We start from the raw sequence: 24,824 nt of genomic DNA, 5'->3' as shown, positions 1-24,824 counted from the left end.
GCTCCCCAAAGCGCGAATGAAAAATGGAAATGGGAAGCAGCGATCTCGGCTCTCTACACTGGGAAACTAGCAGTGCTCAGAACACACATAAATCTCCATTGTAATCTCCTTCCAATTGCTCGCGTGAAATATCAGGCCAGAGACAGGATATGACAAGCGCTGGGAAGCAGGGGGAGGGAAGCCGAAGAGTGAGGGGTGCACGGTCCTCTCCGCTCCACCCTCTGGCAGGGCTCTCCCAACTCAGACAGAGCGCGGGCACTGAGCTCCAGGGCCAACTGCCTGCCGCCCAGGTGCTCCTGCGCCCCCGGCCCCTTCAGTCCCCTTCTCCCCCCAACCCCCGTGCACGCTCTGCCCACAGCCACCTCGCCCCAGCGCGGTGCTTTGCTGGGCGCAGACCCCCCTCCGGGTGCGCCGAATTCCCTCCGCCGGCCCTGAGACTCCGAGATGGGAAGGGCAGAAAAGAGAGAGAATGGATCCCAGGCCTCACCAGCCCTGCTGCAATGTGGGACCGTTTAGGAGGCTTCCCCTAGGCCTTCTTTCAGGATCACTTGTGAAAATTGTGAATATCCGCCCTGTGTAACGATCCCAGACTGATGAAGCGAATTTGGAAGACATATCAGGTTTGGTGGAGGCGAAGAGAGCGGGGAAAGACTGGAACTTTGTTTACAAACAGTTCGGTGGTAGAAGACAAGGGGCAGAAGAGGCGGGTGGAAAGAGAAGCTCCGAAGTGGTCCCCTGCGCCCAAGAGAACAATGTCGGGGAGGAAGACGCCCCGTCCCCTCTCAAAAAGTCGTTCTTACGGGCAGTAAAACTCGAGTGCAACTCCCTCACTCCTGGTGTCCCCTGCGGTCGCTCAAAAGTCACAAGCCCGCTTCTTTCCCTCCATGGAACAGCGACCACCAGTGGCTTTAACCTGTTTAGGGTCGAAGACTCCTTTGAGAATTAAGCTACAGATCCTCTCCTCCTCCAAAAAGACAGATAGGTCCCTTCCCTTCGAATTCAACTTTGGGGTCCAGGAATCCTAGAAGCTGTAGGATGGGGCGCTATCCTGGGGGCAGCGTTACTCCCAGCCTTGGCGCTAGGGCACTAGGTCCTGCGGGGACTGGAGGCCTCTAGCAGGATCCTAACACCCAAAGCAGCCCCAGGGAAGCCTCCCCCAGGCCGACCTTTCCCTTCCCTCCCACCCAGGATCTGCCAGGCACGCCGCAGCCACCCCACACCACCCCCGCCCCCACACACACCAGTGAAGGCGGATGCAGAGGCCCCACATCCCTCCGATCCCCCTTCCCCCGCGGGAGTTCCCCTCGCGGGGACGGTTTTGGCAGTGATTGCCACATTACAAGATGTTACATTCCGCCCTGGGGCCTGGGGCCGGGCGGGGCGGGGAGACTGTGTTTCAGGAAAAGAAAGTGCAGGCAGGTCTTGGAGTAGCAGCTCGGCGCCTTCACGCCAAGAACGCAGACAGCCTCCAGACAGACCTTTCTTCCCTCGGCCGCTCCGGCTCCGGCTTTCCCACTAGTCCTCCGGGGCCAGAGCGCACAAGCTGCAGTGTCCCGGCAGTTTGCGGGCTGAGTGGCAGCGCTCCGAGAGAGGCCTTTTTGGGGAGGGTCCCCAGTCGCGTCGGGTCCCCGGCAGGGCGATGCGGGCCGAGGGTCGGGTGCCGAGTGGGAGAAGGTGCAGAACCGACCCAAGAGGCAGGCCGGGGGTGCTGGGCAGAGGATTACAACTTCGGGGCGAGAAGCGAGGGCGAAAGGACTGGACTTGGAGCGCGCTCCGGTGACCCCGGGGGGCAGACTGGGGCCCGCACGGAGCAAACGTGGTAGGCTGCCCAGGCTGCCGCTTCTCCGTCCCTATTGCTGTCGAGGAGTCTCGGACAGCGGGGAGGTGAAATAATCGCTCCCGGAACAATGGAGACTTCTGGCCGGAGAACCCGACCGAGTCACGGCAACTCTGAGCGGTGGCCGCGCTCCAGTCGGCTTCTCTCGCCAGGCGCCTCCGCGCTCCCCGCCCCGGGGGCAGCCCCCGCCCCGCCCCCTCCCTCTGCGGATCTGGCCTCGGCTTCTTAAAGTCGCAGGGTGTCTCGGTTCCCGAGAGAAGCGCCGCCCAAGTGGGAAGTGAATGTCTGGGAGGTGGGGGAACGCTATCTCCGGGCGGTAGAGACAAAAGAAGAGCCTAGGCGGTCGCGGGGCGGGCCAGTCCGACCCTCCGCTCCTACCCTCCACTTCCCACCTTCCCAAAACCGCCCTGGGCATCTCCCGAGATGCTCCCCGCCTGGCACCGACAGCACAGTCAGCCAGCTCCCCCATCATCCCGCCCCCCTGCCCCCTGGGGCCGGCCTGCCCATCCCGGGGCCCGGCCCGGCTGCCCTGTGGAGGGGTTTGCCAGAATCCGGGAAGGGGGCCGAAGGAAGAAGGAGGGGAAAACGGGAAAGAAAAAGAAAAGAGGAGGTGGCGGGAGGGGGGATCCGGTTCAGTCACTTTCTCAGTTGCTGCTTTTAGGGTGGGGAGCCCCTCGGGGCCTCCCGGGCATTCACCTGGGGAGAGCAGGTACAGGAAAGGGATTCTCTCATCCGCACGTTCACGGGAGGACAGCGAAAATTTGCCTTGGGTGGCCAATTTCCTCATTCGCCCCTATTAAAAGAAAAAGCCCAAGAAATTCAATTAAAGCCACCCTGGCCAAGGCTCTATTTGAGGCATGAATGTCTCCCCTAAAGCTGTAGCAATCATGTGGCATTAGACACTTCCGGAATCCTATAGCCAACCTGAAAAATCCCAGACCCCCTTTTTCCCTAATTTTTGCTCTGATCTGTAATTTTATCCACATTTGCACTAGTTTGAGCATTCTGGCTCTCCCATCTGAAAGCCTGCAATTACTATATAATTCTTCGCAATTTCAGATGTCCTAATATGGACTGTAATTTTTGCGCAAGACAATTTCCTGCTATTTCAAGCATCAACATTGTCAAAGTTGTATGTACATAATAAATGGGAATATCAATGCATAGTTTTTAGCATAACATCTTGACTCCTCGATAATTATATCCGTTCGGAGCCTACGCAGAATTAGCCTGAATTGCATGGTAACTGCTGCTGCTTTAAAATTTTTAAAAATTACTCATAATTTTCCCAAAGATTACCAAGATCTCGAGTGCACAATGTCATCAGCGTAATGAAGAGTAAACATTTATGCTAATAATCTGCAATTTTTTTCATCAGCTATAAAGACAGAGGCTATATAGCCGAAAATTTCAGTCCTATTCTGCAAGCGCAGCGCTGCAAAAAGCCTGCGGCGCTCTGAGGCGCCTGGTCCTGGGGACCTCTTTCCACTCTTTACTCTCAAGATAGGAGGATGGGGCTGGGGGATTGTTTTTGGTTTTCTGGTTTTGTTTTACTCTGGTTTGGTCGGTTTTGTATTTTTCTATTTTTCCTTTTTTTCCCTTTTTTCTTTTTTGATTTTTCTTTCCTGTTATTCTCCCAGCCAAAAGCTACCTTCGACCCTTTTGATTTGATGTAGCAAAGAGTGTGTGTCCAGATTATCTGAAATTGACACTGAAGAAGGTAAGGGTGGAAACCGGTTTCATTTTTCAGAGGGTTGGAAGGCTGCGCTGCGCCCGCCGCCGTGGCTCCCGCTCCGGGAGTAGGAGGGTGGGGGAGTGATTATGTATGCACCAGCTAATTCTTCCATCAAAACTTCTTGTCAGCGATGTCAGGATTATTTTTTTCCTTTTTATAAAAACACTTGATGTTTCAGGAAGTGTTAATCCCCGAAGATTGAGGGATGAGGGAGGGGGTAGGAAAGCGGTGGGTGGGGGTGACATGTTTCTTGAGCCTGGGGAAGGCAATCTTTACAGCCGTTTGTCTGTCTACGCTGGAGCTGGGGGTTTGTTGTGGAGCTGGGGACCGGAGGAGGATTTCTTTGAGGCATGGCAGGGAAGGACCCTTGCCCTCTATACTGCATTTGATGGAGGTTCCTATGGCCATGTGGGATGAAGAGCAGAAAAGTTTGCTTTAGCCTATAATTTCAAAGGTGTTTAATCCAGGCGGTGGTATGACGAAAACCAGATAGTTCTGAAATCAGTTTATAAAAGATACAGAAAGGAAGAGATGGATACCAGGATAAAGATTTAAAGCTAGGAAGCCTGGGTTGCTTGTTTGCTCCCAATTTTTCTTGATCTAGTATCTCATGTTCCACATCCAGCGCACAGACCTACCTTTCCTTGGGTGACAGAAATTGACAATTTCTTCAAGGTGAAAGATTCAGTTAGTTTCTACATCAGATGACTCTCTATGAATAAATTCACACTTCTGTGCATATAGATGGGGGAATCTTAAAACTTCTTGTGGCTCTAAAAACTCGTACAGAATCAAGAAGGCTGAAGAGCTATTATATCTAACCCAGCCCAGGTGCAGATTTCCGGAAGAAAGAAATAAAAATAAAACATAATGATCAGTGAGGAAAAGCTGTGAACTATAAATGTTTCCAGTTTTATATTTGTAAAATAGTGCCTTGATTTAGGATCTGAGTTCTCCCACAATTAGATTACCACTCACAAGGCTACCCAGCCCCTCCGGGCTCATGAAAGCCAAGAGCAGTGAGGAGGGGGCTGGGGACTGTTGCTTCTGTCCCTACCCCTACCCCTTTTAGAGCTAGTGTGAGTGAGAGAAGATATTAAAGGGATATCTGTTGTTTGGCAATTTTGCTAAGTCTGTCTTCATTACTTTGCTGCTGTGCATTTGCTAATTTGGAGGCCTGGCCATTGACAAGCTTGCTCCATACACCTGCAAGCAATTTGCCGGCTCCGGTACCGCAGAATTGCAGAGATGGCAGCTCGCACCTATTTGATTTTTTTTTTTTTCCTTTTCTCAATGCACAGCAAATTTGGCTTTCAGTGCGTTATCTCTTTTGTTAATGCAAAAAGATTCCCTGGGCGAAAAAATTGCTCATAATTACCAGAGAGATGGGGAAACTGCATTAGAATAAATAAACCTGAAATTACTGTAATTATGTTGTGTTTGATGGGCCCGGCTTGTAATCAAGAAGAGAATACAGTGAAATGATGCTGACCCTCTTGGGTTTGCAGCTGTACGCGCACTTTGGGGTCTTTTTTTGCAGAAAAGAGTCATTTTGATAATCATTAAGCTGTGTGTAACCTATTTCAGAAGTGTTTTAAAATGAGGTTCACATTTTTTGAACAAGGGAAAAAAATCCCAAAATTGCATTTTGCCATTACAGACTCATACATAAGGAAAGGTTGTGTTTTCTAAGTGACAATTGTTAAGACATAATATTCGAAATCAGTATTTAATCATTATAATGAGGTATTGTTTAAATATAACCACCTTTAGATTATTCATAGTTTAATTAATATACTCATTACGAAAATCTTTGAATCAGATATTTGATGAACTACTTGTCAGTAACAAGGCAGCATTAATTAGGCCTATATTGAGATTAACATTTTTTAAAAGTACAACCGCTTATAATTATAATAGAGCCTAACTAAAGACCGTTTTCGTTTAGCTAAAACTAATAATTTCTCTATTTGAACTGTTAGCGAGAGATTATTAAATTAGTATAAGCTAATATCTCAAAGTATTACAATCCGCTTGACCAAACAGATTCTGCCTGTAACTTGAGGCGTTGGGCCCTAGCTGTCTTCTAGGGGACCTGAGTCAGATGCGGGACAGAAATCTTCGCACTAGCAAAGTCACATCTCCCAGGGGAAATTGAACCTAGGAAGACCCCCTACCCCGCGCCGGAGTTGGGAAATTGGTTCTTTCCTCAGCTTTGAGGCCCATCTGACTGCCCATATCCCGGTCTCCAAGGTCTGCTTTCTCCCATTAGCGCTGGTGCTTCTAGGTGCTGCGGAGAAAAGTCCTAATCTCAGGCCTGGAAGGGGCTTGGAGGTCCTCAGCATCATCCCCCCGCCCCCGACATTCCCTGCTTTTATCATACCGCCTCCCCCCACTCCCAGCAGCCCCGCCACTTCCTCCTCCCCTTCACAAAGGGCGTCGGAAGAACCTGGCGCATCTGATCTTTCACCAGCACCAATTGAAAAATGGGTGCTTGTCACAACACAGATCACTGCCTTCCGGGCTCTGCTCCCCACCGTGCGCCTGAAAGGGGCCCCCAAAGGTGGAGGGCCAGCTCCCGCGGGCAGGAGCGCTGGAAGGCGAGTGCAGGAGAAGCAGGAATAGCGTTTGGCAGCCCGTCTGGGCCCGCAGCTCTCTGGGACTGCCTCGGCTCGGCTGCGGGATCTGGGGTTGGGGTTGGGCTGGGACGCAGGGCCACGAGAAGAGAACCAATCTGGTTCTAGTCCCTTGGAGCCCGTGTTCCTCTGGAGGGAACTAATCTGAGCAAATGCTTCACTAGAGGTGCTCCCCCAAGGGCCTGGCCTTGGGACTTTCGGACTGGGATGAGGTGGGAGTGGCGTGCTTGACTTTGGTCAGATTTTGGGGTTCCAAAGAGTCAGCCACCCTTTCCTTACCACCTCCATTCCTGTGAGGTGCAGAGAAAGACCCCGAATCATTAGACAGGAACCTGCCTTTCTCACTGTGGAGCTCCCAGGGTGGCTCCCTGGGACTGTGCCCTGTCCCCTGGAGCGCACTGATTGATAGAGGGGCAGTCTGACAGACGTGTCTTTCCGGCCCCTGCCTGGCGTCTGGCTGCGTCTTTTCCGCGATGGAATCCAGCGCCTCCGGGCATGCAAAAGCCGGGAGGCCAGATCTGGAGAAAGACTAGAGGCAAAGCAGTGTCTCCGCTTCCAGGCCTCTCAGCCTCCCGACATCCCGGCCTCCCAAGAGCTGGCTGGGTGTGGAAAAAACTGAAATCGTCCTGGCCGGCTGACTTTGAACTCTGACTTCATCTCCTCTCAGCCGGTCTTCAACATCCTTTTGGTTCCTGAGCGTCAGCTCTGCCCTGATGCACCTGTTCCTGAGCCCCCTTCCCGGGGAACCCTCGCCAGGGATTCTCTCCTTACCCCTCCAATTCAGGTAGGAATCAGACACCTTGGGGGTCCAGGGAGCAAGGCAAAAAGAAAAGGTCCAATGGGGCACCCCACAGGCCTCTGACGATATCCTGGTGTTTCTGGAGTACAGGGTCCCCATTCTATCACCGACAAGTTGATAAGTCGCTGACCCTGTATGAACTATCTCCAGAGGTGGGAACCTGGCCTGGCCCCCTGGCACACCCTCACACAGCACAAGAGAGAGCAGTTCTTTCAAGAAATCATAATTTTACTGTCTCAAAGAAACTTTATAACTTATTTACAAAGGTTTTTTTCCCAAGATACAAAGCAATAAGTTAACATTCTCAATATAAAACTAAACTTTGACATAGAGAACACAAAACACAGTTGATTTTAATTGATCACATTTTCCAAATTTCACAAGTAAAATGTCAAGATTCTCATTTCACAAAGCATGGGGTTTTACAGCCACACACAACAGAACGCAAAAAGGCTAAGCTTGTGCAACATGTTTACAGAACAATAATAATAATAATAACAATAATATGTACAGTAATTAGAGCCTGCACTGAAGATTGTGCGTTCAGGGTGGTGACTGGCATTATTCTGTGGTTGAGCCTCTAGGGATTGTTGTAAAGCTGATTTTGTCTTATTGTAAAGCCCACTGGAATTAGGGTGCTTGTTCTCGCCTGTTTTCTCTCTACTCCCCATTTGTCCTCGCTCCCTCTTTCTACCCAAGGAGGAAACCAGTGTTTTCCATCTTGTCCAGGCGAAGCAACCAAGAGTTCCTCCCCAGATGAGAAAATCGTGTTGACTTCATTTATCTTTCTTTTCTTTTAAAAAGTATTTATTAAATAATGTCGGACATGTAAAAAATGCAAATCGTTCGGCTCCAAACTCTCCACGCCAGAGAAGTACAAAAGTTACTGTATAAATTAAAAATCACCACGTCCTCCTTATTCGTTTCTCCCCGTGCGTTTAAAGTAAACAGTGCGTTTGAACAGTGAGTTTCTTGCGCCCAGCAGAACCTCGAATTGGCAAACAGCCTCAGGCGAAGTCCATTTCTCAATAAATAAAACCCCCTCCCTTCAATGCCCCCAGATTCCCACACCAGCTACACAGATGATCAGGCAGTGTCCCAGGATCCGGAGATGGTCAGCCGGGCAGGACCCGGGCCTCTCAGACCTGGTGGCTTTTTGCAGAGGCCGCAGAATGAGGACAGCGGACGGATGAGGACCTTGACTTTATCAGCGCACAGAGCAAAAGGAGACAGGAGACTGACAGGACAGAAAAGAGCTTTTGCTTTTTCTACATTTTGTTTTTGTTTTGTTTTTTTTTTCCTGATAGTCCCACAAAGCTGAAGGTCGGTGGGTCGGGTGGAGCCGGGTTTATCTTGTTGCTTGGCCTGTCTCAGGTGGCAGTGCCTTCCCTCCGAGGCCACTCTCTGCTGCTACTGCTCGGCCCAGGCCAGGGTTCAGGCCAGAGCGCGGGCGCCGGGAAGTTGCTGGGCCGGACCTCGCGGGGCTCTGAGGAGATGGAGCTCGTCCTGCTTCCACTGTTCCTTCTTCTTCCCTCTGGGTCCTTCTTTTCCTGACGGGGTGGATGGACCTGGAGGCGGGAGGGACCTGGGCCGGGGAGACAAGGAGGAGGCGGGCGGGCAACCTCACATAAGTTGGGGTTGCTGCATAGCTTCTTGGTGCGCTGAAGGGTACCACGATGTGTAGCTGGGGATATAGGAGCCCGCGTTTCCGCCTGAGCCCTTCCCGGATGAAGAGTTAGGGTTCCAGCCGGGCGGCACGGGTGGGGAGCCAGCAGACAGGGCCCGGCCGTTGGCCAACGCGCTACCCTCTAGAGCCGCCCCACCCTGCTTCATCAGCTTCTTGAACTTGGATCGCTTGTTTTGGAACCAGATCTTGACCTGCAAGAGCGGACAACAACGTGACTCAGGCTGGGACCACTGAGCCTACCTAGGTCACAGGGAGGAAAAAAGGGACCGCAGAACAGCAGAGATAGACCTCCCAACCCTGCGCCAGCTGGCAGCCCTCTGCCAGAGAAGCAGAGCCATCCCTCCTTTCTCCCTTCCCCCATAAGAGCCAAAGCCTCGAAGGCCTAACCGCCCTCCGCCGTCAGCCCATGGGGGCAGCTCTCAGAGAGCCAGGGAGGAGTTGTGGTGAGGGGCGAACTGGGATCCAGGCCTTAGCCTGCCAGGGGCTCAGTCCGACCGTGGCTACCGCCTGCGGAAGATACAGCGCCTGCACAACACCGAGCCCGCAATTCCAATATCAACATCAATAAAAGAATCGAAAACCTAGGAAGGAGTGGAGGAAATTTATTTGCAATGCGACCCAACTTTTCTATGCGACATCCTTTCTGCCCTTGAGTTGGGACGGACTAAGGAGGCCTCAAGGTTTTGGGGAACTTTTCTTTGGATTCAAAACCTTTCTTGCCCTACGGTCTGTTTGCTTTCTCCAGCTCTGCTCCAAATCCCGGACCGGACGTTGGAAGCCCGCGCCCGCCGCCGTCAGAACGCTCACGGGCTCCCCGGAGTCTTAGGGAAAGCCGGGAAGGTCGGTCCCGTTTCTCCTCTAAGATCTGGGACTTGAGAGGTGAGAGGGCGGAGGAAAGGTTCTCCCCCCACCCCCAACCTGTGAGAAGGAGGAGGAGGAGGGAGGCCGAGGCGCAGACCCAGGCCCCGAGTGATTAGTCACACAATTTAAAGGCAAGGGAGGGATTAAGCCCCGAGTCTATTGTTCCAGTTGTTTAGGCACGTGTGACCTCAGAGTTCCCAAACAAAACGTCTAGGGAATTCCTTCCTGCGCCCTAATCAGATTGTCCGGGGACAGAGGGCCGGGCTGCGGGCAGCTCGGGATACCGAGAGCAGCGACAGAGCTAGGGCGGAGGATGAGGGAGGAAGGAGACACGCTGAGAGCCAGGGGTGAACACAAACACACACACACAGTGACACCCCGACCGTGAGGCACAGCGAGCAAGAAATGAAGACCCGGGCGCAGGCAGGCCGCGGAAAGCCTGCGTGGCGGAACGGAGCGGCAGCGGCGAGGTACCTGAGTCTGTGTGAGTCCCAAAGAGGCCGCGAGCTCCGCCCTCTCCGGCAGAGCTAGGTACTGAGTTTGCTGGAACCTCCGGTTCAAAGCCTGCAACTGCAAGCTGGAATAAATCGTCCTGGGTTTACGGATCTTTTTTCCCTTGCCATTGAAGCGCACTTCACCGCCTTCCACCACCGTGCTCTTCTCCGAGTCCGCCCCTGGAGGGACAGCAGAAGCAGGGCCCGTTGTTAATACGAGGGGCCGCCTTTAGTGCGAACAGCCGAGAGCGAGTGGCTACCGAAGGGTGGCGGAGGCAGGACCAGGGAGAGAACGTTCAAGAAACTCTGAAAGCCAGGGAAGGGTCCCCCAAAATCCGAGGGCCTGTCCCGGGCCACTGCAGGCGGGATAGAGCCGTTCCCAGAAGCGCAGCCCCTGCCTTTGCAGGGAAAGTTTGCTATTTTTGCAGGCGGTAGTTGAGGTTTAATTACCCTTAATTGCATACATTGTTTATAGCACTACGCAATAAATAATTACCGAGACTAATACGTGCACATGTGGGTTTCTGTTTTCCAGCGGGGCATTGTGTGCTCTGCACACCGAGCCGCCCAGAGGCCCAGCCAGTGCCAGGAGACGCTCTGGGATTTATCCTTTGCTGGATAGTTGCAAATTGAGTGAATTTAAAAAAAAATTTATTTGCTGTGACAAGGATCTATAGATTGATATTCGAAACCTCCACTGCTCCCGTGCCCTCCCCACCCCCACCCCACCTCGCTCTCCTCTCTTCTCTTTCTCTCTCCCTCTCCTCTTCTCCCCCGCTCCTTCTTTCCCTCTCTCCCTTGTACCTCCTCCTCTCCCTCTCCCTGGCAAGCGCACGTACCTGGGTCCTCCAGGCGGCTCTGGGCGAGGCTGGCGCTGCCCGGGTAGGACTGCACCGAACTGATGTAGGGGCTGGAAGCGTGGCTGCTGACCGAGTTGACGTAGGGGTAGCCCAGCGGTCGGGAGAAGGACGAGGCTGAGCTGTAGGCGCCGTCGGGCTGCGAATGGCCCGCCGAGTGTAAACAGTGCATGGAGTAGTGCCCGTGGGACATGGGAGAAGGAGACATTTGCTGGTTGGGCGGCCCAAACTCCATAAACACCGCCTTGCCCGACACGGGGCTGTTGAGACTTTCTGGCATGGTGGTCATGGTCATCTCTTCTCGCGGGGTCTGGGTGTGGGACTTTCTCTCCTCTGCTTCCCTTTTGGGGGTCTCTATGTTTCTCAGGACAGGAAGGAACCCAATTTAAGCGGAACAGGGGTTTTCACTTTCCATTCATAAGAAAATGGAGTTTGTCTCTTTGAAAAGTCTAAGCATGATGCTGCTGAGCTCCCCAAACTCGGTTCAAAGCTTTGACTCAGCCAAGGTCATAAATATTCATGAGCTGGCGGAGCTGATTGGTCCGCTGTCTTGCATAATCACTGGGGATTGGTCCGAGGCGCTCGGGCTCCGCTGGACTAGAGCGGGCGAGGCGGCCCGGCCTCGGGAGAGTCGCATCCACACTTCCCGGCCGGGGCTGCTCTGCAACAGAGCGCGCCGGGCAGGAAGCACAATGGGCTCCGGCGTCTGCGCCGGGACCGCTGCGGCCCGCGGCTCATCGGCCTCCCGCCTCCCTCGCGCGCCTTCCTCCCCAGGAACCAACCAGCGGCTCGGCGCCGCCGCCCCCCTGCCACTGTCCCCACCCTTCAGCGGTCCCTAACGCCAGACACCCTGGACCGCTTCTCGTCGCTGCCACTCAGTCCGGCGCAGAGCTAGGGCTGCTGGGGAGGAGCCTGACCTCTGCCTCTGGAGCGCGGAGTCGCGCACTGGGGGGCGCCCGAGGCGGCCAACAGACAGAGGTCCTCCCAAGAGCCTTGTGCCTAGCGCGGCGCCCATTCGGCCGCGCCTCCCCGGCCCGGGTACGCTCTGCCACATCCCTGGAGTCGGGGCTTAGGGGCCCTCCCTGCGAACTCACTCGCTCGGCCGCTGCGCCGCCGCCGCCGTCGCTCCCTGGGGCCCGCTCGCATTGCTTCAGGCCCAGCTGGCCACTCCAGCTCGAGGCTGCACGGTCTGATTAAAGCAGTGCGCGTGGAGAGCCAGGAACCCGCGCTTCTCCTCCCAGGAAAGGCGACTGCGCCGCCCCCTCCCCCAACACACACATCCTCTTTCCCTCCCAGCCTTCCTCCTCCTCCCCCTCCCTTCTCCACTCCCTTGCGCGGAGAGCCCCGGGCTCACTCGCCCCGAGAGCGCGGCTCAGCGTGGAGCCCAGGGGGCCTAGGGGCTCAGATCTGCTGAAGCCGCGGACGCCAGGTGATCATTTTCCGGCCTCCTGAGGTCTAGCGAGACTTCCAGAGTTTAGGAGTCCCTGGGGGACACCGAAACCCGCAGCAAACCCAGGCCTGTAGTAGGCTCCCCTATCTCTGTGTATACCTCTCGCGTTGCCACCCAGTATCTTTCTCCAGTGGCCAAAGCGCGCGCCACCGGGCCTAGGGGGCAGGGCTAGTGGAGGCAAGAGCTGCCGCTGCTCCCTCTGTCTTCTGAGGTGCTAGGTACGAAAAACTGCACAAAAGCCCCCAACCCATCGCCACTACTACCAATACAGCCACCCCCTCGCGGTGTGGCGCACACCACCCTGGCTGTAAGTGGATGTTGGTTCCCCAACCCGCCAGTCCCACGGTGAATCCCAAATTACTTTGTTAGGTAATTAGAAAGTGTTGATAATTATTTCTTTCATAATTTAGCGGTGTGACGGGAACGGGAAAATGATCTTGTGAAAGTTCACACGTGCAGATGTATTAGTTACTGATTCATTTGATTAAATGGTAGTCTCAAGTGCTCAGATCCGCAGCTGAAGGCGCCCCATTAGCATAACACTGATGTTTAATTTTCATACGCATAATTAGCCATATATTTAACACTAATAGCAACATGCAGCCTTTCAGCGTTAAACAGCTCGGGATTTGATCTGGCCTGAGCTGAACCTTCATCGCTGCACCTTCCCCTGTCTGGAGTGTGCAATGATCACAGGACAAACCTCTGTAATCAAGCGCATTTTGGCAGAGGGAACACCAATAAAAATGAACATTCAAAACAAATTACATCGGTGCTGTCGTTATAGATGTTAGTAGAGGGGGTTTCTCTTTTTTTTTTAACTTCTGTACCAGCTGCTGCTGCCCGCAGAATTCCTCTCCTTTGGTTTAAGGGCACAGTGCTGGGGGCAGAAATATTTCAGGCAGCGTGGTTGGAGCAAAAAAAAACAAAAGAAAAAAAAAAAACCCAATAGGCCAAACCAATAACGGGTTTGCCAACGTTTAAAAGATTTTTTTTTTTTCTTAATCACCGAACCACACGGTGAGGCTTTGTAGCAACAGCCAGCTAATGATTCCGCCACCAGGCAACTCCTGGAGCCGCTCGGCTCGTCCTGATTTCTGTGTCGCACTTGTGCTTTTAATTGCTCCTTACTAGTGCCTGTTTTAGGGTGCGGAGTGCCATGCCGTGTGCCTAGCACAGTCGCTTGGATACTGCCCGGGCCCCGGGTCTCTTGCGCGTGCCCTGAGGGCCTTGCCCACGTAAGTGATCGCCGCGGCGGGCGCGGGGTCGGGGTTGGGACCGGGGAAAGTGGAATTGGTAATTCCGGGAGCTCAGGGCAAGGCGTGAGGAATCCCGACGGCCGGGCTGCCTAGGGACAGTGTATTCCAGAGACTTGCAAGGAGGGGGGAAGGGGAGAGACGGCCGCACTTCGCGACAGTCTCTTGGGTGCTCTGTGTCCACAGCTGGAGAGGGATCAAAGACTTTTGCAGCAGCACAGGGGACCTGGTTGCCTTCTTGGAACAAAAGTCCGGCATGCGCCCCTCGGGATACTGTTTCAGAGCCTTGTTTAATTTAGAAGCGGATTGTGTGTGAGCAAGAGATGGCTACACTCCGGAATTATTTCTTAGCCCAGAAAAGCAGGTTTAGGGAGGAGCACTGAGCAGGGGCCCTCTCATGCCGAGCCGCTGGCAGTAGCTGGTTTCTCAATGTGGGATCTTAGCCGCACTTTGTGAGCTTGGAGTGGATCCCTCCCACTCTCTACTGCTAAGGTGACACCTGTTCTGAATGCCGGTTTGCTTAAATTGTTGCCTGCCCTCACTCTGAGAGAAAACAAAACCCTCCCATTTGTCCTGAGGGTCCTGGATTCCTCATGGAACCTACTGGAGTCACCTCAGAACCAGGAGGTCCTGGTGGTGTTAGCCACAGCCACTCTTGGCTGGAATCCCAGTGGCTCTGGGTGAGGTTTTGGGCCAGTTCAGCTGGAAAAGGGACAAGAAGGCGTGGACGAGGTATTTTTAAATCTACTTCCTAATCTCAACTTCAAAGCATGTTAAAAGGGAGTTCTTTATGGAGCTGCTGAGTGTTGGTACACACATACACACACACATATATACACACACACATTAAAGGTTAGTCCCTTTAATAAATGGAATTATAAACTTGTCCCATAAATACCTCCACCTCAAAATAATTGCTGCACAAGCAGCGTGTTACCTCAGTGGTTGGTAAAGTCCTGTGGTCCTAATAAAAGTATCCTTGGGGAACCTCGGAGTAAACTGCTTTGCAGATAAGATACAATACTAATGGTTGCAATCTGATTGCCTTAGGAGAAAACTGAAGTCATTCTCCAGCAAACATCTCCCAAGGCCAGCTGAACCCGCTTGCACTTTAGGGAATTCAGATCTTTGGGGGGTGGGGGGTGGGCAGTAGCATCAGCCTGTGGGCCTCTGCTTGGCCAACTTCTGACCACATAAAAAGTTTTTCTATGGACCTTGTAAATCGTCAGCCACTCCCTGGTCTTTTCCAGTTATCAGACTCACTAGAATCAGAAACACCTCTATCCAAAAATCTACAACCCTGGACACAAAGAAGCTGAGCTGGAGGGGTTGAGGGACGACGGGGAGAACCCTGTGTTAGGTAAAAGCTGGAACTCATCACTTTTCCGAGCCGGCTGGTCCTCAGTTTCCCGTATTGTGAGTGTTACAAAGATGAGCTGGCTCTTAGTCCTGGCCGAGGAGACCACCCGTCCTGGCAATTACAGGTGCCATTTCCTTGCCGCTTCCGAAAGCCCAAGCTATTTTTAAGGGATGTCAGCTTTGCAAAACCCGCTTCAGTAGAAACCAGAGTTAGCACAACCATTAACTGCTTGAAAACCCTCATTGGACTTGTTCCTAAAATCATAACCGGAGGCAGACGGCTTCCTTCGTGGACTGCCAGAGGCCCGGCCCCTCCCTACCCTTGAGCTCAGGTGCGGAACTGGTACTGGAGAGCAAGCGCAAGGGAAAGGAGGGTGCTCCGGGGAGGAATGGCCCTTGGCGCACACAGCGTGGGTCCTTGGATTCCTGCTCCTGAAGCGGGATGGAGCTGCCGGCCGAACTGGAGTTCAACTCGCAAGCTTCAGTCCCAGCCAAGTAGGCCCTTGCTCTCAAATGCGCCGGTGTCTCCTCTCTCTGGGACCCTCTCAGTTTCCAGAACAGCTGACCTTTGCGGCTCCTGCAGCGTGCGAGCGCAGGTCCCGATGCGAAGTGGGCCAGTGTGGGGAGGGGTCATTTTAGAGACCTGACCGCCCACTAACCAGTCACTGTACACAACTGGGCGAGTGGGGCCCAAGCTCGAATTCCTAGTGCAGCAAACGGTCTAGCGTGCGTGCGTGTGGGGTGGTTGGGGGCAGGGCCTCAAACTTCACCTCTGGGATGGCCTTGGAGGGCTGGATGTGGGCAGGGGAGGAAGAGCAGCAGTGGTCCAGGAAAGTCGCGTTTCTGGATTGACAGAAACCCGAAGAATGGCCAGGCCCAGAGTCCACTGCCAAGGACATGTTTGTAATCAATGCCTCTGTTCGCAGGCTAATCTTTCATCGCAAAGCCGCGATGGAGGGGAAAGATACGGAAGGGCTGGAGTTGGGGACTGGCTTCCGTGAGCATCCTTGGGGCCGGCCAATGTGGGATACACAAGAGGGAAAAACGGATTTTTTAAAATCCCAGTCAACAGGTTGGGGTTTTTCGGCAGACGTGCAAAATTCAGACACGAAGATCACTGTAACTGTCAGAGAGGTAAGGACCTCAGACACAATGGATTTAAGAGGTTTTTTACTGGAACAGTCAGGACAAGGGAAAGAGAAAACCGTGCTTCTCTTGGAATCTCTCGTCTTCCAGACGAAGAGGTTTCCTCCAGTCCCCTCCAGATGCGTTGACCGCGCTGGGAAACCGAGTCCAGGGCCAGGATTTGTTTTTCCATAGCCGCACAACCCCGGCAGGGCTTCAGATCCGAGTTCCCAGTTGCCCTCCAGTCCCCCCCGCGCCTGGGTCTTTCCAAGATGCTATTAGGTGCCACGTAGGTTACCGCATGACCGGTAATTCCCCTGTTTCTTCTAAAAGTTCTCTAGCCAGATTTCAGCAATTTATTTAAAAAGGCACCCGGTCACCGCGACCTTCGGGCGGCTCCTCAGGCCTCATGGGGCAGTTTGGTCAGGATCTGCGCGCCCCTCGACGTGATGAGAACCGTGTGCTCGAACTGGGCCGACCTGTAACACAGCACCCAGCCGTCAGAACGCGCACGCAAGCTCCGGCCGGGCGTCAAGAGCGCCGTCGGACCAATCTTCCCTTCCCATGCAATTTAAAAGCAACGGGGCAGAAAGCACCTTTGATTGTCTAGGGAGACTACAGTCCATGCATCCTCCAGGACTTTAAATTCAGGGGATCCCTCCGTGATGATTGGCTCTGTAAGAGGAAAAATATTTACTGCAGTGACCTCATCAGATTCTTGTTAAACATTGTTTCGGGCTGATTATTAAAAAATAGAAGTTTCTCCTCCCTCCCCTCAAGTGCTTCCCCCACAGGCTCATGTTGTCATCTTGCAAGGGTTGATAATTGATGTTGCTTACATAGTATACTACAAACTAAACAGTAGGAAGAGGAAACACTATGCCATTCAAAATGTATGAAGTTGCCTAGTTCGTAATTTTTTAGAGAAAGAAGGGCATTTTAATCAAGCCTTAATTAGGACCCCGTGGATAATAACCACCCAAACACCAGTCCCTCTTATAAATACGAATTTTTTTAAAAAATTTCAATTTTAAAACCATGCTCAAAATATTCATTCATCAGCAAATAACAAATTTCTTATTTCACTCTAATTGCTTCTCTATTAAGTCCCACAGTCAGAAATATGATGCCTTTACGGCCCTAGGTGACTGGAATTTGGTGGTGATACCAATCACAGGATCAGCCAGGAACGGGCCACCAGAGAGCACATGCCACTTGCTGACAGGGAGCAAGGGACATAATCGCGCCTAGTTACTGGGTGTTAATGAAAAAACAAAACAAAACAAAACAAAAAACCCAACACCACATTATGCTGGTAACAGGATTAGAGGTTGGATGGCTGCCTTCTCCTAAATGTGTCGGTAAGTATCTGATTTAGGAAGATGGGGCTTGAGGATATTATTTAATCAGATTTCCAGTGCATCTGAATTATTTCATTACGCTGATTGGCTTTATTAGTCCTTCACCGGACTGCCGGGCCTAGGCCAGTGGCAGCAGCTTCCACCAGGAGCTACGCACTTGGAAGAGGAGCTTCATTTACCTATAGTGAATGCCATGCCCTCCTCCATGGGTAGATCATTGTCATTTGCTGCAAAACAAAAAACATCAGAGGGGGTGTGAGAATAGGAAATGGGGAGGACAGAAAAAAACAGATTACAGGGGTCAGGCCCATTGAAAAAACTTGGTCGTTTTATTTCTCTTCTTTTAGAGAAGGAAGGGTGGAGATTTCTGGAGTCCTGGACAGTGACCAGAAGTTAAACATGGGGCTACTGGGCCTGAGTCTTTGCATTATCTGTGCTCTGGGTCAAGACTCCCCCAGAAGAGTTTTCCAAGGCCTGGCAGGGGCAGACTGGGTGTTTCAGACACATGTCAGGCTTCCTCTCCCCGCTCTCTGTCCCCCAGGCTACTAGGTCTCCCAGCCTACTGGGTCCTGGGTCTCACCCACACCCCTCCCTCAAAGAGAAAGAAGTCCTGGGGAATGTTGCAAAGGACGGCAACCTCCTTTGGTGCAGGTTGTGGGGAGCAGGGGCCTGACTTCAAATAGTTTCACTCCAGACATTGGCACCAGGTAAGGCACAAGGCTCACAAGCTCTTTCTGCACTCTCACCTGAACCTCTTCTGAGCTGCCTAGGTGGGGGCTCTTTGGTCCAAAGAGGGTTCAGACCTGCTGGGTGTCCAGCGATCCTCCAGGGCATAAGTCCCAAAGAGTAGTCCCTCTATGGACCAACCAAGTCCATAGGGGCACAGGTCAATGCCCCAGGACCAACTTTCCTTTGGTCCCTGTCCAGGTGTGGACCTGCCTTGAGGGTGCTCCACTGAGCTGCCTCCTACCTCAACCCAAATCCTCCCACCCCTGCGGGCCCACACCTGTCTTCTCACTATAGGGTGCACACCCAGGCAGTGAAAAACAGAAGATTCTGGGGAAGGAAGACAAGGGTGGGCATAATCTAGAAATCTCTAAAGAGTACATGCTGCTAAATACATCAGCTGTCAACGCTGTGTAGGATGTAATGAAGTTTAACCACAACAGTCAGCAGCTAGAAAAGGGGGTAGAAAAAGAAAAACAGAAAACAGTCATATGTGCATGCTGCTGGGACACTGATGCAGTGGCGTTTTGTTTTCAGTAACTCTTTCTAAACAAATATCCCTTGTGCCTTCCAGCCATACACCCTTCAGGAGAAGACAGAAAACAAAATAAACCTTATTTTGGGATTGAAACAGCTGGGCTCTAATCCAGTAACACAGTAATGTCCCGGTTAAAATTAAGCAGACTCCCCTCCCCTGCCCACCGCACACAAACACACACACAAACACAAGGTTGATAATGCAGATTCAAAGTCAGAGTAAGAGTTCAGGGGCAAAGCTGCCACATCCTGATCTCTGATCAACAAACAGCTTCCCAATGAACTTTCTTACCATGATGCCAAATTTCTGGATGTCCATGAAAGTAAGATCCTATTCCATGTCCCACAAAATGTGGACAGACTTGCAAACCATTCTGATTAGTTATGTGGCTTTAAAAGTGACCAAAAAATATTTAATTAAATTAGGTAAGTTTTTCAGGCATACTAAGATAAAACAAAGTCACGTTAAAATATTCTCTGAAAAAGAAAAAGTCAGTAATATTTAGAGTCAGATAATAATATTCATATATTTTCATTATGCTGTAATAATTTTAATTTTTGCTGTTGCTTGCAACCACTCTCTTTGGATATATGAAGAAAGAAGGTACATATCTATCTAACACAGTCGTTTGAGTCATTTACCTTTGTATAGCATTCAAACAAAGCCACTTTTAGACAACAAATGAGTATGTATACACACATAGTGATTGCCATACATAACCAGGATACATGTGCATATAATGCAGGTCATAAAAACCTGCCTGGTTTTTTTGAGATTTCACAAAAAGACTATAAATTACTCCTGATTGGGGAACCAAAAATAAAACAAATTACAATATAGAAATATGACTTACTATGGTTCCCTTTTTCTGCTCTATTTCAAAGCGTTATGCATTTTACCAACAGGCACACTCACATGAAAAGCTCAATCTACTTTGTCAGTATTCTTGAAACACTCCAAAACTGTGAGATCATTTGAGAGTTCCATTCAAGACCTGCACCATTAACAAAATTCATAAAGAATGCTTTTTGATCACTAGGATGCTTAAGATAAGCTAGTATTGTGATTCCCAATTCTTAGTGCTTCATTAGTTACTTCATTACATGTATGTAATGAAGTACATTGCATGCACTACATTAGTTACAAGCAAATGTTTTACGTTCCATCTGAAACCAAGCACAGAATCCAACTCTAAAATCTTTATCTACAAGATTGAAAAGTAGTCCTTGAAATCAGCTGAACATGTTTATTTTGGGGAGCATCAGACAAACAAGAACATATATACTATTAAGAACTTATATTTTCAGGTGGACAAAGGGCACAACACCCCTAACCCTAACAATAGATTGGGATTTACAGGACTACTATTTCAATTATTAACAGAACTAAGTTTCTAGATCTCAAACTAGAGTCTCAAACTGACTCTTAGTTTAACATGAACCCAAAGGCTTTCAGCCAGCATCTTTATGGTCATTCATGTCTATATGTTTTTTTAAATAATTTTAACCATCCCCAGACTTGTAAGATAGCTTCACTTAGACCAGGATGTCACTATAACCAGCAGATGGGCAACCTCTTATTCAGATTTAATTTTGATATAACTGTTAGTGCAGAAATAGGTAAGCAATGCATATGTTGAGGACAGGAATGGTAAGTCAAGGTTTTTATCTCTTATGTTGTACTTCATGGTTATTTCTGTGGATCTTTGGTGGGCAAGTAATTCTATTTGGTGTTTCCCAAGGTGTTTTTATTTGTGCCACACAGTTTGTGAATAAAAACTGAGGATGAAGAGTGAATACAGGTGGAAGAAAGATGATTAAATAGGACATAATAATCTAGATTTTTTTATATAAGCAGTTTCTACCAAAACCTATAAATTATGTTAGTTCAATCCCAACAAACCTCAATGATTCTAAGAACATTCAATATAAACTATTCTATTTTCTCTTCTTAAAAAAAAATCTAGGTTTTTTTTTTTTTTAAAGGATCCGGCTGATTGGCAGGCATCACGGCTACATCTTAAATGTGTGTTACAATGGCAATCTTCATTTTAATTTCCGATGAGAGGAGAGGAAGAAAGCCCACTCTGAAAAAACACTTGGGGTCCCTCCCCCCATCATACCTCTCGTTCCTCTGCATAAAAGAAGCTGTGCAATTACTAGGTGGCTAAAGATATCTGAGAGCATTCTCTTATAAAAATTTACTCCCTGGGTCCTGCTGGAACTTCTGGCTCCAGGAGTATCATAGAATCTATGTGTCATGGATGCAAAGGTTAGAGGATTTCACAGCCAGGTGGAAAGAGGAAAAGAACAGGCCAAATTTCCCCCGGTTGCCTGCTTGAGTACATCTTAATGCCTGACTCCCAGGAGCTGAGTATACACTCCTGTTTGCTTTTCAGAGTATTTTCCTTTTGGATTGGTAGATGGTTTTTAGTACTTACTGGAACTAAGTCAGATAGAATCTCATTAATATTCCTAATTAATGTTTAAAAGCATTCCCTTTCTATTATTTTGGAATAAATGGGGAGCACAAGATTATTTACCTCATTGTAGGGTTTAAATCCAAATTCACAGAGATAACCCAAGTGACCAGTAGTAGCAAATTTCACTCCTCTAATATGAAAGAAAGTACTGGTAACCCTTACTGTGGCATGGGAAGTTGGAGTGTGTCTGCACCCCTTGACTGGCATGCTGGGGAAAATGGAAACAGCAGGGCAGGCAGAAGCACCCAAGTACTCCCAAACACCAGTCACCACAGGCCATGACCCTTTTCTGTGCACAAGAGTTTTCTTGCCCTGAACATTTCACGGATAAAATCTGTCTTCGCTCTGCTGAAACCTACTGAAAAGAACTCTCCTGGTGTTAGCTCTTCTGATTTTCTCTAATTAAAAATCCTTTAAGACAGTATGATATCTACTCATGAGCCCAAGCACACTGATGATTTGAGGCCTTTTTTATGGAATATTTGGAGAGGGAGAGGAGGATATATAAAGGTTGTTTATGAACTTACTTTCCTATTATACTGTCTTATTACAATTTGCGGTGCAGTTACAGTTTATACATGAAAAAGATATCTCTTGCAAGGAATTTCATCTTGTGACCATTTTCTTCAGTTTAATTCCTTTTCATGAGGCAGTTATACTCAATTTAAATGTCATCTGGGTAAATTAAATTTTTTAATACTTTTCAACTACTTTTTTGGACTAAAAATACATTCCCCAAGAGGGCAGAGGAGTACTATGTTTAAGTACAGGCTCTTATAAAGAAATAAAAATGCACATGAAAATAGATTATTGCCAATTTTACATTAATCCTATAAACAGCACTAATCTCCAAATAGTCACATCTCAAATAAATGATCTCAAATGGCACGCTATTTCATGTTATGAAATTTTTCTTTACTGTTTCTAGATATTTATTTTAGGCAGTACTTATGAATGAAGGAATGCACAAATCCAGGGATTCCTTCTAATGAAAAGGAATGTTTAAGTACAATTAGTAATATTTTTGAAAGCCAACAACTGTTTTCCAAAAAAGTAGTACATTTTTTTTTGTTTCAAACTAGATCACAAATTACTGTATTTTTCTTACAATAGTGCTGAACTTTTATTTGAGGTTTTCTGTTTCTGAAAAGCAGACATGATGGATTGAAATAAAAGATAATTTATTGCAATGCTTACTTTCATGTGCAGAGAGAAGCAGTATAATTGTAATTTACAGTAGCTGTCAAGAAAAATCCATCACAGATGACATTAAAATGACTTATTTTGCCTGAGCCACTTATTGTTTAAATGTGTGTAATCTAATAGAAAGAGATTATTTTTTAAAAATCTGCTTCATATTGTTCCAAATTAATATCAAAACATATAGTTATGAATTAAACATTAAAAACCATTTATTGATACTTTCATCATGACATTTATAAGTTTAAATTATTTTTGATTGAACTGTCACATATTTATGATGCATAAATCTACACATTCACAATATACTCATATGTACAGATTGTATAATCTAGAGATAATTATAAAAATACAGATTTAGAAATATTTTAAAGCAAATGGAGGTTCAGTGAGTCTAATAACACTATGACCTAAAGATTACTAGGCATTCCTCACAAAGCAAAAGGGCCCAGAGAGAATTCTTTCCATTAAAACATTTTCGCTGATACTTCTTCAGAGACATTATCTTCTTTAGGTTTCAGAGGAGAATTCAAAAATTTCCTGTAAAGATCTCAAGGTTTTTGATAACATAATACTAATACAAGTTGTTTGTTCTTTTCCTAGTGTATCAGTAGAGATAGGCTATGCAAAAGATGGTGAATATCTTAAAATAAACAAGACCGAGTTGAAAGATGTTTGTAAACCTTTGGTCTATAATGATTTCAAGTACTTTTGGCTTAAAGGTAAATATGGTTTATTTACTTATTCCCCTAAGATTTTGCCAGAATAAGAAAAGGCAAGATAATAGGTGTCCAGAAACACTGCTTTAACACATCAGAACAAACATTTGTTAGAATCGGGGCCAGTTTCCTTTCTGGTGGCAGACATAAACCATCTAAATAATGAAACGTATTAGGGTACAAGTAAAAAGTTCATTGTCTGTTATTTTCCACATAGTTTTTTAAAGTGCAGTTGTTGGGACTGATCTGGTTTTCAAAAAAGCTTGTACATGCAAATTCATAGTCTGTGAAAACTGACCTTGTATCCAGATAGCTAAAATCCAATGTCACTTTCAATTCTACTCTTCTTCTTCTTCTTCTTCTTTTTTTTTTTTTTTTAATGTAGCTAGAATTAATGTAGTGAATATGTAATGAAATGCATTATCCTGCATGGAGATTTATCAGATTTTCCAACTGAATGCTATGCTTTGCTAGTACTAGCTGGAGTTCACCTGCATGTTGGTGTGGCGTGTGGCTCTTTTTTGTAAAGAGTTAAGTCGTACACAAAAAAAGGGAACAAAGGTCAGCACCCAGCCGCCACTTGAATGTGAGATTTTTCTTTTTATTCCCCTTGATGTATACTAGGCTCTGTGTTATTAGTCTTAATGATGGAAAATTGTAGTGTTGATACAAATCTTTTTTTCAAAGTAGTAGGCGGGAGCTCCATTTGTTAGTAAGTTTTTTTTGTGACTAAAAGCCATGGACAGTACATTTATGTAGCAGTAAAAGGCCTAGATGCTCTTTCCATAGCAGAGCTAATTATTCCTACTGTGACCTTACTGATCTAGCCTGTTCCTAGTACATCTCATCTGCACGCCTGTTCCTCTGTGTAGATGGTGTCAGAGAATATGAAAAACCCTATAATGAAACCATTTTCATGATGGAGAAAGGCTACTGGAGTTGCACTTGCTACAAAGAGGCTCAATTATATGAGTAATTGTGATAATTTTCTACATTCATAGCCTTCAATGGGGAAAAAAGAATGAGAGCCACAAAGGAAAATTACTTTAACAAGAAAGTACAGAGAGTAAAAATGGAAGAAGAGACAAAAAGGGGAAAAAATAACCAGAAAAAAAGTTTAAAAAATAGATCTGGAGGGAGGAATAGCGAGACAGGGAGAACAACAGAAATGCTCAAAAGCCCATGTGCAGCTGTGTTGCACAATTAAATTGAATTTTTTTTTCTGCAGTTGATGAATGTGACTACTGCAAATGTGCCTCTGTAGTTAGCTATCATTTGTTGTTCCGTGACAGGAAAAGGATAATTACCTCTCAGAGAGAATCAAAGGCTGACATGCCCTTTAGACACAGCCATGAATGCAGAGCTCGATAGAATGCTTGAATAAGAATCTAGTGTTCTCTGCCCCCTTCTACTGAAGAATAAATTTTGTTAAAATGCAAGAGCACCACCAGTAAATTTGTTGAACCCTAGGTGTTCAAAAATATGAGGTGCATCTATCGACTCATCCCATTTGCAAAAATAAAACTGCATTTTGAATTCATTTCTATTATATTCATGGACAGTAAGATAGTGAGATATGCATTAAATTTCTTTTCCCAGTAGGGGTCTGATTCAACATTTCCTATGAAAGAACAGAGAGACACTATCCTTTTTTCCCAGGCTAGTTAGCCTATAATTTAAAACTGTCAAAAACACAATTTTG

At 48.3% G+C, this 24,824-nt stretch overlaps 2 protein-coding genes and 1 long non-coding RNA gene across 4 annotated transcripts in view; 1 reads left to right on the top strand and 2 right to left on the bottom strand.

The window, feature by feature from the left end:
* Positions 1 to 3,265: 3,265 nt before the first annotated feature.
* Positions 3,266 to 10,034, top strand: LOC139357143 (uncharacterized). The gene is made up of 3 exons (XR_011609856.1): positions 3,266 to 3,557; positions 6,768 to 6,992; positions 8,878 to 10,034. It is a non-coding gene; the product is annotated as an uncharacterized lncRNA (long non-coding RNA).
* Positions 7,215 to 11,618, bottom strand: LOC105483237 (distal-less homeobox 1). 2 transcript variants are annotated; one of them, XM_011743981.3, is made up of 3 exons: positions 10,889 to 11,474; positions 10,030 to 10,229; positions 7,215 to 8,885 (listed from the first exon to the last, which is right to left on the bottom strand). In XM_011743981.3, the coding sequence occupies exons 1-3, from the start codon at positions 11,199 to 11,201 to the stop codon at positions 8,631 to 8,633; spliced, it is 768 nt and encodes a 255-aa protein (XP_011742283.1). In that variant the 5' UTR covers positions 11,202 to 11,474; the 3' UTR covers positions 7,215 to 8,630. The 2 variants fall into 2 exon arrangements, with proteins under 2 accessions (XP_011742283.1, XP_011742284.1); XM_011743982.3 differs by lacking the exon at positions 10,030 to 10,229 and having other exon boundaries at positions 8,662 to 8,885; positions 10,889 to 11,618.
* A 2,840-nt stretch (positions 11,619 to 14,458) lies between these two features.
* LOC105483240 (methionyl aminopeptidase type 1D, mitochondrial) overlaps positions 14,459 to 24,824 on the bottom strand; it is a 94,682-nt gene continuing 84,316 nt past the window's right edge. Inside the window, 4 exon segments of the mRNA XM_011743984.2 lie at positions 14,459 to 16,575; positions 16,693 to 16,771; positions 17,637 to 17,684; positions 19,013 to 19,110. Of these exon segments, the coding sequence (XP_011742286.1) occupies positions 16,497 to 16,575; positions 16,693 to 16,771; positions 17,637 to 17,684; positions 19,013 to 19,110 (304 nt within the window). The 3' untranslated portion in view covers positions 14,459 to 16,496.

This window comes from Macaca nemestrina, chromosome 11 (genome assembly GCF_043159975.1).
Source record: "Macaca nemestrina isolate mMacNem1 chromosome 11, mMacNem.hap1, whole genome shotgun sequence".
NCBI lineage: Eukaryota > Metazoa > Chordata > Mammalia > Primates > Cercopithecidae > Macaca > Macaca nemestrina.
This window is presented reverse-complemented; position numbering and strand designations above follow the sequence as displayed.

Excerpts from the sequence above, each read along its gene's own strand:
- LOC105483237 (XM_011743981.3), bottom strand. The coding sequence starts at position 11,201 with ATGACCATGACCACCATGCCAGAAAGTCTCAACAGCCCCGTGTCGGGC. Across the intron at positions 10,230-10,888 it reads GAGCCGCCTGGAGGACCCAG|GGGCGGACTCGGAGAAGAGC; the intron begins GTACGTGCGCTT and ends CTGTCCCTCCAG. Across the intron at positions 8,886-10,029 it reads TGGGACTCACACAGACTCAG|GTCAAGATCTGGTTCCAAAA; the intron begins GTACCTCGCCGC and ends CCGCTCTTGCAG.